At 41.7% G+C, this 13,325-nt stretch overlaps 1 protein-coding gene across 3 annotated transcripts in view; it reads left to right on the forward strand.

Moving 5' to 3' along the window:
* The window catches only part of MTUS2 (microtubule associated scaffold protein 2), a 274,429-nt gene that overhangs the window by 212,366 nt on the left and 48,738 nt on the right, over positions 1-13,325 (forward strand). For all 3 annotated transcript variants that reach the window (XR_011093125.1, XM_068672307.1, XM_068672313.1), the window contains 2 exons: positions 6,404-6,502; positions 12,068-12,276. Coding sequence is in view for 2 of the 3 variants with exons in the window: in XM_068672307.1 (XP_068528408.1) it covers positions 6,404-6,502; positions 12,068-12,276 (308 nt within the window). In the remaining variant the exon portion in view is untranslated. The remainder of the gene's footprint in view (positions 1-6,403; positions 6,503-12,067; positions 12,277-13,325) is intronic.

The raw sequence follows: 13,325 nt of genomic DNA on the forward strand, positions 1-13,325 counted from the left end.
AGCAAATACTGCTTACCATCTTCATTGAAAACCTAAATGGGATAGAGCACTCTCCCGGCAAGTTGACAGATGATAGCAAATCAGAGGGAACTAGTCAGTATGCTGGAGGGTAGGGCGGCAGTTCAGAGGGACTTCAGCAGGCTGGAGAAACGTGTCAGCAGGAACTTCATGATGTTCAGCAAAGGTGGATGGTGGAGAATAATGCCATGCAACAGGACAGGCTGGGGCCAGCTGGTTGGAAAGCCGCTCTGCAATGTGCCCTTGCAGGAAGAAAGGCCAGCTGTATACCTGGCTATATTACCAAGAACATGGATCAAGTCACTTCCCCTCATTCAGCACTTGAGGCCACTCACAACTGTGTCCAGTCTGGGAAATCCCTGGACAAGAACGATGTAACATACGATGTGACATACTGAAGTGAGCCCAGTGGAGGGCCATCAAGATGGTAAGATGGTCAAGAGCAGGCTGGACCAGAGCATTGGTCCCTCCAGCACATGAGGTGTGTAAAATTCTGTGTGCCAAGAACATCTTAGACCCACACACATACGAATGTTGTGCCACTGATGTGTTATTTTGTAGTGTGGTGCTCTTTTGCACACTCTGGAGGAGTAACTCGGGGGAAGAGAGCTGAATGGTAGGTCTGCTCTGGAGAACCGAGTGCCTGGCTCTCACGAAGACAGTAGGACTTGCATACAATTAAGAGGAAAAAAAAAAAAAAAAAGAAAGTTTGTCTCAATCATTGTGTGTAAGGATTTGAGGTTTACATCTGACCCCTCTGCACAGTTTTTATTCTCTTCATGTAATACAACTTCCTCAACAGCCTCATCCCTGTCTAGTCTCATTCAGCCACATCCTTCTCTCAGAATACAGAACCCCACAGAACTGTGCTGTGCTTCGAAAATTTGGCTTGCCTTCAGATAGTGATACAGCTCTGGGCTCCCCTGTGTGTGCCTGCACTCCTGATCCTGATCAGGTTGCCTCCTGTTCCAGACCTCTCTCAGCTCTATCCAGCAGGCTGGACTTGTCAGACACCAGTCTATGAAATTAGAGAGCTGAAGGGTTTTATATTCTCTATGTCTTGTTGTGGGGTTTTGGGGTGTGCGTGTTACAGAATACCTATTTCTGCTTGGCTATTATGTAATGTTTATCTCACAGAGAAGTGACTGTTATTCCCCATAAGAAACATCATAATTCATGTGCAATGGCAGTAGCAATAAAGAATTCACTTGAGCAGCTGGTTTCTACTTGGCCCATTAAATTAAAGGCGATCAAAAGTATCATTCAGAAACTAACCCAGTCAATTCCTGAGCTTTTACAAGTACCAGTAAATCATACGTAACGGGGCAGACTGCTAAATACAATCAGTCAAGATGAAAAATAGGAGGCCAGTGTTATCCCAGCCCTCACCGGCAAGCTCACATTGTAAAATCTGCTTCTTTTAATCAGCTTCTGCAAAATCCAGACAACACAACCTCAACAGGAGGGAGAGGGATGAGCTAAGGTCAGCGTGAGTTGGGGAAAAATGAGCACCAGCGGGCTTGCAGGGATGGAGGGGGATGAGTCGGATGCTGCTGTGTTCTCCTTTGCAAACACTTCCCATTAAAAGCTGAACAGTAAATACATGGTGGTTCGCATTCATTCCTGTACCTGGTATAGGGATACGGAGCAATGCTGCATGTGAAAGTGGGACATTCAGCTGCAATTTTTTCAACCTCTTTCCCAGGAAATTCACTCTGAAACTTTCCATAGCACAACTCACTGAGGAAATAACAGTAAAATGCCATAGGATCCATGTAAAATGACAGTAAGAGGAAGAGTAGCTGTCTTACCTCTGCAGCTAACTTCAGGTGTTCTAAGTTACTCTGAGTTTTTCTATTTAGTCCAAAGAACAGTTCATTTCTTCATTTTTTTCCTTTATTTTTTTGAATGACAGACAGAGACTTCTCTTTTTAATAAAGAAAGAAAGCAATCACTTTGAGACAAGTTGATGAAATAGCCCTTGTCCTTATCTTTTTTTTTTTCCTCATCAGATTGACTCTACATTTGAAACAAAAACAAAAGGAAAAGTACAAGCGTTAGCAGTTTCTAGTTCAACAAATATGTAGTCTTTCTTCTACATCTACTTATTTATTCAAAGCCTTTCAGTGTCTCATAGATCACAGGACTTGGAGTCTCTAGAGAGAATTAGACTGCTCTTATTCCGCAGAATCCATCATATTTCCAGCTTTGCTCATTTTGTCTCAAGCAGTGCACGCGTGGATGTGTCATTACTCACCAAGGACATGACCAGCCATGGGTATCAGGGGGAATGGCAGAAGCAAGCTCCAAGTGGCTATCTGTGTCTGTGAGTGACTGAAAACACTTCTTTGGGGTTTTTCAAACTCACAAAGCGTGTTAGTTAACCTATAAAACACACCTGAGAACACCTGGAGTCCGACCAAGCCTGTCCCATTGAATTGTTAACGGTGTCTGCAGCATGTTAGGTTCTGCTTTGGAATAAATACTCAGTGTGTAATTTAATAGAAAGCTTTCAATCTGAAGTGTGTAAGCAGATTGAAGCCTATCCCATCGTACTGGCTTTTAAAGACTCAGAAAGGTACAGGTAAATACACATCCTGATTCTGCACACGTATTCAGCCCTGGAGATGTCTCAGATAATGCGTGTTTAGCTCTGGTTCCTGGGCTAGCGTTCAGCGCTGATGGGAGAGTGGGCAAGCAGCTTTCTCTGTCTGCTATTTTCCAGGTGATTGCTAAATGATTTAACATGTCTGAAGTGTTTTTTACATTTATTTCTGATGATTTTGTCTTAGCGCCTTCTGTTCGGTTTGAAGCAGACTGTGTGTTAATTAGGAAATGCAAATACCTTTACAGAACTGTGCATGGGGATGCATTTGTAATCACAGCCATAGAAAACACCAGCAAGTATTTATGTTGACAGTTACCTTATGGCCTGAAATTTCTATTTCTGCATGCAAGAATAGCTTTCAAAAGAGAGGAAACTTTGAGAGATTTATACTATCATTTAGTACAGAGTTAACTGGAGTTCCACATTTCCAGCCTGCAGGCAACAACAGTTAGAGTTTGAATTAAAGTGTGTTCTAGGTCAGAATTAATACACTTTTAAAAAAATAAAATCTAAATCAAACAGTGTGCAGTGTACAAATTGTATTTTATGTAAACATAAAATGCAACAGTGTAAACTGGTATTTTGTGCATTTTCTATTATGTTGATTGTATGCACTATACCTTTTGACTTTTCATACTCAATATGATGATCAGAGCGTTATTTAAGGCTTTCCATGCATTAAAGCCCATTGTTATGACCGAAAGATTTGTCTTGTTTCTTAAGTGACAGGGGAATATCAAACTTTTTACATGGATTATAACTTTTGAGTTACTTCTTGGACACTTGTAGGTAAAAAGCTCAAAGTGCACAACCTCCCACTGTGCCATGCCCTGCAGTACAGGGCCGTGTCGATCATCACACCAACGCTCTCCTTTTTTAAGCCTTTGGGCAGACTATTTTAAACTTGAAATTCCGAATTTCTGGAAAATGAAAAATTCTGAACCCAAACTCTCACCTTTTAGAAATTAATCTTCCCTGCAGGAACTTCTATTGAAATCAACGTGGTTTATGAATGTTTCTCTTTTAACAAGCTAACAGCTGTTGTTAGAAAGGAAAAGAACAAACCCAGCTTTTAGGAAAACTTTCGGCTCAAGTTTTATTTGAAGTCTGATGCCAGGGACATCTCTTTTCTTAAGATTTCCTCATGGGTGGTGAGTTTAGCAGAGCAATAGCATTTTGCTCCTGGGGACTGTCCTGTCTTTTGCCTTCTGCACACTTCCTAAAACCCTCCCTGCTAAGGAGGGTCACAGAGCAGCAGGCAGGATGCTTCAGCTTGGGAAGGAGAACCTAAATAAGCTTACAAACTGATGGAGGGCAGTTATCTCCATTTACCCCCTTTGTTATTAATCCTTCTCTCCCATCCTTGCCAAGATATCTACTTGCCTCTTCGTCACAACCTGTTTGAGGTTCACTCTGCTGATCTGTCCTGTGCAGCAGGCCCTGACGGGCACCACCATCCATGCATGGCTCTGGCCATGCACACACCTCACATTGCCCTCTGCAGAGTGATGGAGCTCTCAGCGCTTTTTTACTGCTTTTCTCTGTGTTTTTTGTTTTGTTTTGTTTTGTTTTGTTTTGTTTTTATCTGAGCTCTAATTGGGGAATTCTTCTTCCTTGCTTTGTGATTAAGGTTAAGAGCCTGAACTAATTCCCCAGGTGTTCCTCATTCAAAACTTCTCAAAACCAGAAGTAGTTAAGCATTTATATGCCTCTTGTTACCACAGAAAACATGAGGAAAACATACTTCTGCTATGATTCTACGACTGTATGTGCTTGACATTTGCTGTAGAAAAATTTACAGAGGATCTTGGTGCATGGCCCATTTACACACCATATTCTTATTCTGAAAACCACAATAAAACCAAGACCTTACTGCCTTGGAAAAAGTAATGCTCAAATCTAAAACCTTATAAACTATATCTTATAAAGCAAGCTCTGTTTTTGTCTCACAACTCCCATCTCATGTTGCTTTCACTCAGTCCTTAGTAATGACATGGCACCATAAGCTTGTTTTATGTCCTGCTCTGTAGTAAAGTGCAGTGTAGCAGGTGGCAGATGCGGGAAATTTATGTCCTCAGTCACTTCACTGCAGAAAGTATTCATCACAAACAAGAATCGCAGCCTCAACATCTCCAATTTACAAACAGCAGAGAAAAAGGAGATGGACCAAAGTATGAAGAGTTCAGTCTTTACCAGCTAGTGATGACTGATGGGGCGATTTGCCTGCTAAGGGTGGGATGAAGTCAGAGAGGGTGTTAGACATCCTCCTGTGCCATCCTCTTGTAAATACGGTTGGACTCAGGGCTTGTCTGTGTACCTGTGCTCTTCCCAGGCGTGCTCCACAAGGAAATGCTGAGACAGTGCTAGAAAACATGAACCACACAGCTTGTGGTGCATGGCAAATGCTGCACCTGCAGCTCGCTGCTTGCAAGTCCTGACCCAGGCAGATGTGGAAGGGTGATCAAGGCATCAAAGATAAGCCTGATACTGCAGTTGTGCAACCCCCAACAAGCACTATCTGTTAAAAAGGAAAGCAAACAGGAAAATACATTAATGTCTCAGGGATTAGCTTCTTCTTGTTGTTCATTCTTAATTCCTTGGGAGTGTTTTCTGCTTGAAATCCTGTGGCTGTGACAGTCACACCATGGGTAAAACAGCAGGGCAGGGTTTTTGCATTCACACACTCAGCGTAGTCCCCACGGCTACTTTTGTGGCAGTTGTGTGGGCAGAAAGGGCAAGCTGAACTTGTGTGGCTGCTCTGACTGCAAAGCTTGAACAACCAACAGACCATCCCGAGTCTGTAACCAAGGAATCTCCCACTGCAAACACAAAGGAAAAAGCTAGCACAAAGTTTCTGGAGATCGTAACCCAAGAGAGCCCTGGGGCATCATGTTGTCAGTGGGAAAGATGAGTGGCTGCAGGAGAAAGGCAGAGGTCAGGAGTAATCTGGAGAGTCACAGAGAGGAGAAGAAGGAGGGCAGGCAGCCTGGCACATGCCTGGGTCACAGGTGAACACAGACCAGGTGCTGGTTCAGCATTATGGACAGCAAGGCAACCGTGTGGTCCTGTTGTGTCCTGCATTGGCACAGCGTGTTTTAGGTTTGTGCACTGGCTGTGTTGCACCTCTCTGTTCCTCTGCAGATATCGACTCTCCTGCCTGGGGCACTGCATCCAGCAGAGCCCTGACACCTCCTGCCTGCTTCTGGCTCTGCAGGAGCTCATCTCTTGCCTGTAGGAGATCTTCTTGGCAAAGCTAATCACTATGAAAGGCACTTTCTAACTGGGAAGGGGGACCTCTAGGGAAAAAGTGGGTAGAGCAGTGCCCTGCAGAAGAGGCAGGTGACTGAAGTCAGCTCTGCACAGCTTCTCTTTCAGCCCAGAATGGCTGAGGATGCACAGAAGGTTAGAGACAGGACACAGAGCCCAGAACAGCTAGGATGAGCTACCTGTGTAGCTCTTTGTGCCTTAATGGCCACTGTGCAGATGGCCAAAGAACCAAGGTAGCTTGTAAGGCCTTCTTCTGCCCTTCTCCATTGCTATGCATGTCAGCTCAGCCATATGCACACAGTCATGCTTGCAGAAGTGACAAGTTGGCATCCAACACAGGAGTATTGTGTAGCATCATTCTCTCTGTGCAAATGCCAGTATGTATTTTGGTGAAATATTTGTATTTTGCTATCCTGATATGTATCTTAGTGAAATAGTTCTCTGCAATTACAAATTGAATTATAAAAATGGTTTTCTTTTTACCTTTTTTTTTTTTTTTTTCTGAAACAGGCGTGAAGAAAGAAGTACAAAAAGATCAGGATGCTAGCAGACCAGCTGTCTCATCCCCTAAGCGATCAGCAGTAACAGCCACCAAGCTCCATTCACCAGGTATTTATGAACCCAAAAGCACTCTTTCAGGGAAGATTTAAAGTTGCCGACTTTGCATCTCTAGTTAATACACTGAAATCTGGGACCTACTATTGTTGAGTGAAGATTGATTATGTCCAAGGTTCATTGAGCTGGCTGTGAGTACAGCAGGCTTTTTCATAGCAATGCATGAGCTGAATAGCTTTATGTTTTCTTTGTTACCACCTTGCAATCATCTCTCTTTCAAAACAAAGAGTTGCTGCTATTACATGTTTAAGGGCATAGGGACATTTCTTGTATCGCTATAATTTTCTTATTTAAAAAGAGAACAGATATAGTGAAACAAAAGACACCTCAAACGATTACTTGAAGTGATAGTGTTTTCTTGGAACCTACTGTCACTGTTGTGAAGAAGCAATGTATTTTGTGCATTATTTCCATGCATAATTAGGAAAGAGATCATCTATAGAAATGAGCTCCACACTGCTATTGGGGCATTGTCAATTTACCCCTTAATATTAGATGCAAACACATGGCTATAGTATTTCTAAAGAATGCTGTTGTTTAGGTACTAAAATGAAGAGAACTTATTTCTATTTATGTCTACTTATGCACATTTAGAAATATATAAGGGACCTGAAGACTTTTGTAAGGCTGGCCTTTTGACTGATTCTAAATGTTTCTGAAATGAGTGTGAACAGTACCAACTATTTTGTTGTGCTTGCTCTCTTCTAATCCATTAAATCATTTTTCCAACTGTACTTAAATAATTTAAATGTCCTATATGTATCAGTGTGATACTTGAATAATAAATATGGGGAGTAGAACTCCATGTTTCTTCATTTGACAATAAAGAGTAAAACATGTAAAGCAGCTCTTCAGCTCCTGTAACTTGCATCAAGAGTCTCCTCATTTTTACTGAACTCAATGGCTATTCTACTTCCTAACCAACAAAATAAAAAAGGAAACTTAAATTTAACCTTCCTAGACACCAACAAGACTCAAAATTTTCCTTACTCAGGAGGTAGGGAGAAAGGTGAACTTGATGCTGTCCTCTGAACTGTATAATTTTCAGGCTATTTTGGATCTGGTGAGGTCATTAAGAGAGACCCAAAGAAAAAAATTACTGCAGAGAGTGCCAGACTAGCAGCTCACCAATGTTTATAACAGTGGGAGTCCAGTTTAAGAACCAGCACTGACTGTGGCTGTAGAAGCATGCTACAGCAGAGCTGGTTTGCTTCCACTAGAATTAGAAAGCAAAATGAAACACAAGCATATTTGTATGGTGAACTTGCTGGGTTTTAAAGAAGCTGAAATTTCCATTGTTTGGCTGATTTTTAAGGCTTAGGACTTAGCATTTCCAATTCATGATGTTTTTGCATCAAGCCTTCAAATTAAACTTTTATGGGAGTTGGGTACCTGGGAGGTTGAGTACCTGCCCTCTCTCCAGCAGGTTCATTTAGGATTTTGTAAGTTTGATTGTCTGAAATTCTGGCCTAAAATTCTCTAGCACTGTAAGGATCAAATAAGAAAATAAACCTCATGTTCATTTATTTTCTTTAGAGTAGCCTTGAGCATTCTTTGAATAACAGCAATAACAAAGCAATAAAGAAAGAGAATCTTTTCACCTATTCAACAGTTTCACAAAATAATCAAAGAAACCATTAAACAGGACAAAGAGCAAGTGTAGGAAAAGCTAAGGGGCAGTACAGTCTTCCCCCACCAGGGTCACTAATCCATGCAGCATTTATACATTGTGACAGGAATGGCTTCCACAGGCATCTCCAGCACAGCTATAGGTGGCCATGAAATAGGTTCTAATATTTCTCAGTGCCATTTCTAGACTGTTGACCCTGTTATTGGCCTGCTCATATGCAATTCCTGATCATCAGCACTATTTTTTGGCTGACATACTAGCCCTGTTACAGAAGGATTGAATATGATTTATTTTTTTAGCCTTGGATCTGATTTGGATTAGTCCTCCTAGACTAGCAAACAGGTTTTGAAATGCAGTCTTGTAAGGATCCTAAGGTTATCTATTGATACAATACTATTCCTGAGATCTGTGTATGGACACAAGTGTATACAGATGCAGATGTTCTCCCTCCACTTTGTTGCAGGAACATGACATCAAGTCTGATATCTGCATGTCTGATTATGCTGCAGTGACATCAATACTCACCAATACTCTCAAAGTAATGTTCTTTCCTTACCAAAATGTTGCAAGTTGGACAACTGAGATGCAAATAAATTGCACGCCCCACATAAGTCCTCATGGACTGAGTTAATTATGACTGTCTACCTGTTATGACACCTTAATTCAAATGCTCAGGTAAATAAAAAAGACCTGGGAGTTTTGAAGCAGATCAAAGGCATTCGGATATTTTAATGAACCGTGGATCTGTTCCCCTGGTCCCACCACCAGCACAAAGGACATTCAGGATCAGGGCCAGCATCATTAACATACACCCTGTTTTGTGCAGAGCAACAGAAGAGAAACATCAGTAGTAGAATAAGCTTAGTAAGCTGCTTTTCGGGCCCAAATGAACTGAGAAATTCAGATTTATCCCTGAGGAGAATATCACAGTTTAATTTAAAAGGACAGCTTATAATACTGACAAGGACAACATGGAGATACGCACTTGAAATCTTCCACTGAACAGGAAAGCTAGAAAGATATAAAATAAAACAATGGGTTTTATCCTATTGTTGTGTTCCTGTTTTAATTAAAATTGGACTGATTTCAAGGGCTTCCTCCTACACTCCTATCTGTGGCTTCTCTTGTAACATCACAATGCTGCCTAAACAAACAGAGATTTTTATACTAAAAAGACAGATATTTATGGCTGTTGTTTTTACAAATGGCTTATTTTGTGCTAATACCTATGGTCAAGTTAAGAGCCCCTTTATGAAATAGACAGCCCCTAATGAAAGCCCAAAATGAAAGAATCCGTAAGAAAATATCATTCTTGGAAAAAGAGAGAGGGAGAGAAAAACAGAGAAAGAGAGAAAAAGAGAAACAGAGATGGAAAGAGAGAAGGAAGGAAAGAAGGGAAGAACAAGAGGAAGGAAGGAAGGAAGGAAGGAAGGAAGGAAGGAAGGAAGGAAGGAAGGAAGGAAGGAAGGAAGGAAGGAAGGAAGGAAGGAAGGAAGGAAGGAAGGAAGGAAGGAAGGAAGGAAGGAAGGAAGGAAGGAAGGAAGGAAGGAAGGAAGGAAGGAAGGAAGGAGAGGAAAAAGGAAGAGGAGAGGAGAGGAGAGGAGAGGAGAGGAGAGGAGAGGAGAGGAGAGGAGAGGAGAGGAGAGGAGAGGAGAGGAGAGGAGAGGAGAGGAGAGGAGAGGAGAGGAGAGGAGAGGAGAGGAGAGGAGAGGAGAGGAGAGGAGAGGAGAGGAGAGGAGAGGAGAGGAGAGGAGAGGAGAGGAGAGGAGAGGAGAGGAGAGGAGAGGAGAGGAGAGGAGAGGAGAGGAGAGGAGAGGAGAGAGAAAATAGAAAGAGAGAGGAGGGAAGGAAGGAAAAGAGAGAGAGAGAGAGAGAGAGAGAGAAAGAGTGAACAGGCTTAAATTGACATGAAAATAGAGAGCAATGATTTTGCTGGTTCTTAATGCCAGGAAGTCCTCTTTGACATCCTCTATTGTGTTATTTGGGTCTTGCAACATCATGAAGTTAATCTTGACATGTTGCAAAACCTGGTATTCCTCTTTGCAAATATGGGTCACGGGCGCAGCGAGTTTTAGAGTCTGTTTTGTAGCTGTGTATCTTTGCAGCAGCAGCATGAGATACTTGAAGACATGAGGGAGCATCTCTGCTGGGGCTGGCTCCCTGTAAGTTTAGCCTGGAGCAAGAACATAGAGCAGGTTGGAGGATATGCTCCCAGTGGCTCCATGTAAACTGGGAACAGATCAGAAATGGTAGGAATACACTCTTGGGGCATTACTCTGCCAAAGCATCTCTAGTAACACCTGAAAACAAGGTGTCTGACTCTATTTTCTCACTTTTTCTTACTGATTCTAGCTCCTGGGTTAAAAGCTTGAGACTAGTGGGAGAAACCAAGGAAGAGAACCATAGATTCCTGAACAGTATTCAGGAAAGAGTTAAAAAGCATCAGCTGATGTGAAACTGAGAGTAGTAAGAAGGCTGAGTAAGTTGTGCAAAGGTGTTGCCCAGCTAACCCTAAATGTTTTCAGGGGAGGCTTCTCAGAAAGCTAAGATAAAGACAAAATACAATGGCCAAGTAATGGCTTGAGCAACCTGATGCCACCAGAGCACTGCCCTTTCTTGCTTCATCCTCATAACCAGGTATTAACTTCCAGAGAAATGGATAGTTATCTCAAGCAGGATATGAATTTAGGATAAAAATCTCACTTCACTACAGCAGTTTATCAAGAGCAAGCACACACAGTGCTGTGATCCCTACCACCACTTGGTGTCTCCATGAAGACAGCTACACTAAGTGAAGGTTTTATGGGGTTTTGTTCAATTAGTCATCTTCCCTAGCAATTCCAACTGTGGTAGTAAAATAAAATTCTGCTGCATTCTGTGTGTAGACATGTCCATAAAGAGAGGATGTGGCCATAAAGTTTGAGCTCTACATTTTATTTTCTCTGCCTGTAATCGAACATACCCGTAGCTTGGTACTGAAACAGTGGCCATACACGGAATTTGCTGACAAATATGGATATGCAAAAATGTACAAATTCAGTTCATGCAGCCTTGACTGCTCTGATTTTGTTAAAACAAGCATGTCCTTCTCGTATAAGATAGTCAGTGTCCTTACTGAGCTACCAAATGCTGATAAAATTTCACACCATTTCTTTATGGTTCTAGCTTACATGTACACCAGAGAGAGAAAAGAGAAACAAAGCTCACTTTAGCACCTTCCTGGGGCACCCTATCCCTATGTGAGGCCAGAACCTATCTTTTTTCTTGCTACCAGACTCACTTTCCCATATACAGACCCTCTCAAGTACTGTTATTTCATGGTCCTCTTTCAAGCACCAAGGGCTTTGGTAAGAATCTGTGGGTTTGGCCCTCATGGATGGTGAGTCAGTGCAGAGCTGATTACTCCACACTTGGAGTTCAAGTGGCCAAAGAAACCATGTGTAGAGTGTAAAGGTCATATGAGTTCTTTCCACATCCACAGTAGGATGAGGTGAATCTCTCAACCTGCAGGTGCACTTTTCTGGAATTGACTTTGAGGTGAATCTGGCATCACACATCAAGAGGCAAGCCTCGGTTTCTGCAGATGTCTAACATGAGTGAGCTGAACCCTGACTCTAACAACCTCAGTTCTCAGTAAGACACAATGAGGAGAACTCTCCTCAACTCTTAGCAGACCTTCAGGCTCATATCCTGAGGTGAAATGACTTAAAAAGCTTTGAGCTTTAGCCTCTAGGGAAACATATTTCGCTGTGCTCTTGTTTTTGTTTTTTTTTTTTTTTCTTTTTTGGAAGTCATTACCCATCTGCATGAATGCTAAAGATGTTTTTATCTTGCAGGACTGATTCCCACAGGCTTTAGATACACATAAAGATTATGTCCATACACATAAAGTAACTGACCTTGATTATCCTTCCTTCTCTCTTTTGTAGGACATCCCAAACAAAGGTCAACCACCCCAAAGAATGGGTGCTCCCCTAAACCAGGAGAGAGTCGAGATGCAGAAAAGCAGTTCATCCAGAGACTGAAGGAAAAGTGCGATGAGCAGTCCCGGCAATTAAGCAATATTCGAGAAGAGCTTAAAAGGGCCAGCTGTGGGTTTGATGTCTTCGCGATAACAACACAGCACTTTTTCAGGCAGGTAGGTGCAACGGGTACTTTTTAGCATTGTAAAGATACTTTGCCTTTACATCAGTCACTTGCCTGAATGTATTTCATAATCATTGAAATCCTGTTCTTGGAAGCAAAGCCTGTAATTTCTTTGCAATTGTTACTATGAGGAGGGAAATACATTTGATACCATATATTTAAGAATAAAAGTTCAGGAACCTGAAAGAGAAAGAATTGCAACTGAAGCCTTTGTTACAAGCATGAAGGACTTTCAGAAAGTTTTTACGGATGCAGCAGACATAGCAATGTAAAATTCCCAGTCCCTGATTCATAGCAGGAATAGGGGATGTAACTGAGATATTGACACTTGCAAACAAATGCAAAAATAATCCATGCATTTAGTCAACAAAAAGTGATGGATGAAGGAAAAGATCTGCTTTCTCATAGTACTTATCTACTGTTCCTGCTCACCACGGATCAGGCAGAATGGTCACGGTTACAAAGGTGCAGTTTCCTACTTCAGTATTTAGCACTACATTTCACAGGTATAAAGAACATAAAGACAGCATTGTCAATAAGCAGAGAAGCTTATCTGTTCACTAAATCCAAGAAAGAATGAGTGAAGTTTGACAGATGGCCACAATAACCATGAAGGAATCGCAGATATTATTTGTTTCAGTCTGGACCTGGTTCACCTGATGCCCATCTATTCAGTACCACCTCAGGTTAAGCAGTTGTCCCAACTGGCAGATAACCACCAGCAGTAGGACCCAAGGTTTTGATAATGTCCTTGATTGACTCTTTGCCTACTTTTGGAAGAAACAAGTAAACTTACAATATTATGTAAGGAGAGAAGAAAAAAAAAAAAAAACTGAGCTTCAGTCTTCATAAATTCTGAACCACTTTATTCAGTTTTGTTTCTGTTTTGTATTGTATTATATTAGTGGGAAGTATTACCTTTGTACAAATACCATGGTTCACACTTTTCCCTAAGTAGGAGCTGATCTTGCTGGGGGGAGCTTGACTGAACTGAAAAAATAACACAATTTTTAAAAAGTTCTAAATATTTTACATACCTTC

The sequence above is a fragment of the Anas acuta genome, chromosome 1, assembly GCF_963932015.1.
Source record: "Anas acuta chromosome 1, bAnaAcu1.1, whole genome shotgun sequence".
In the NCBI taxonomy this organism is placed as follows: Eukaryota; Metazoa; Chordata; class Aves; order Anseriformes; family Anatidae; genus Anas; species Anas acuta.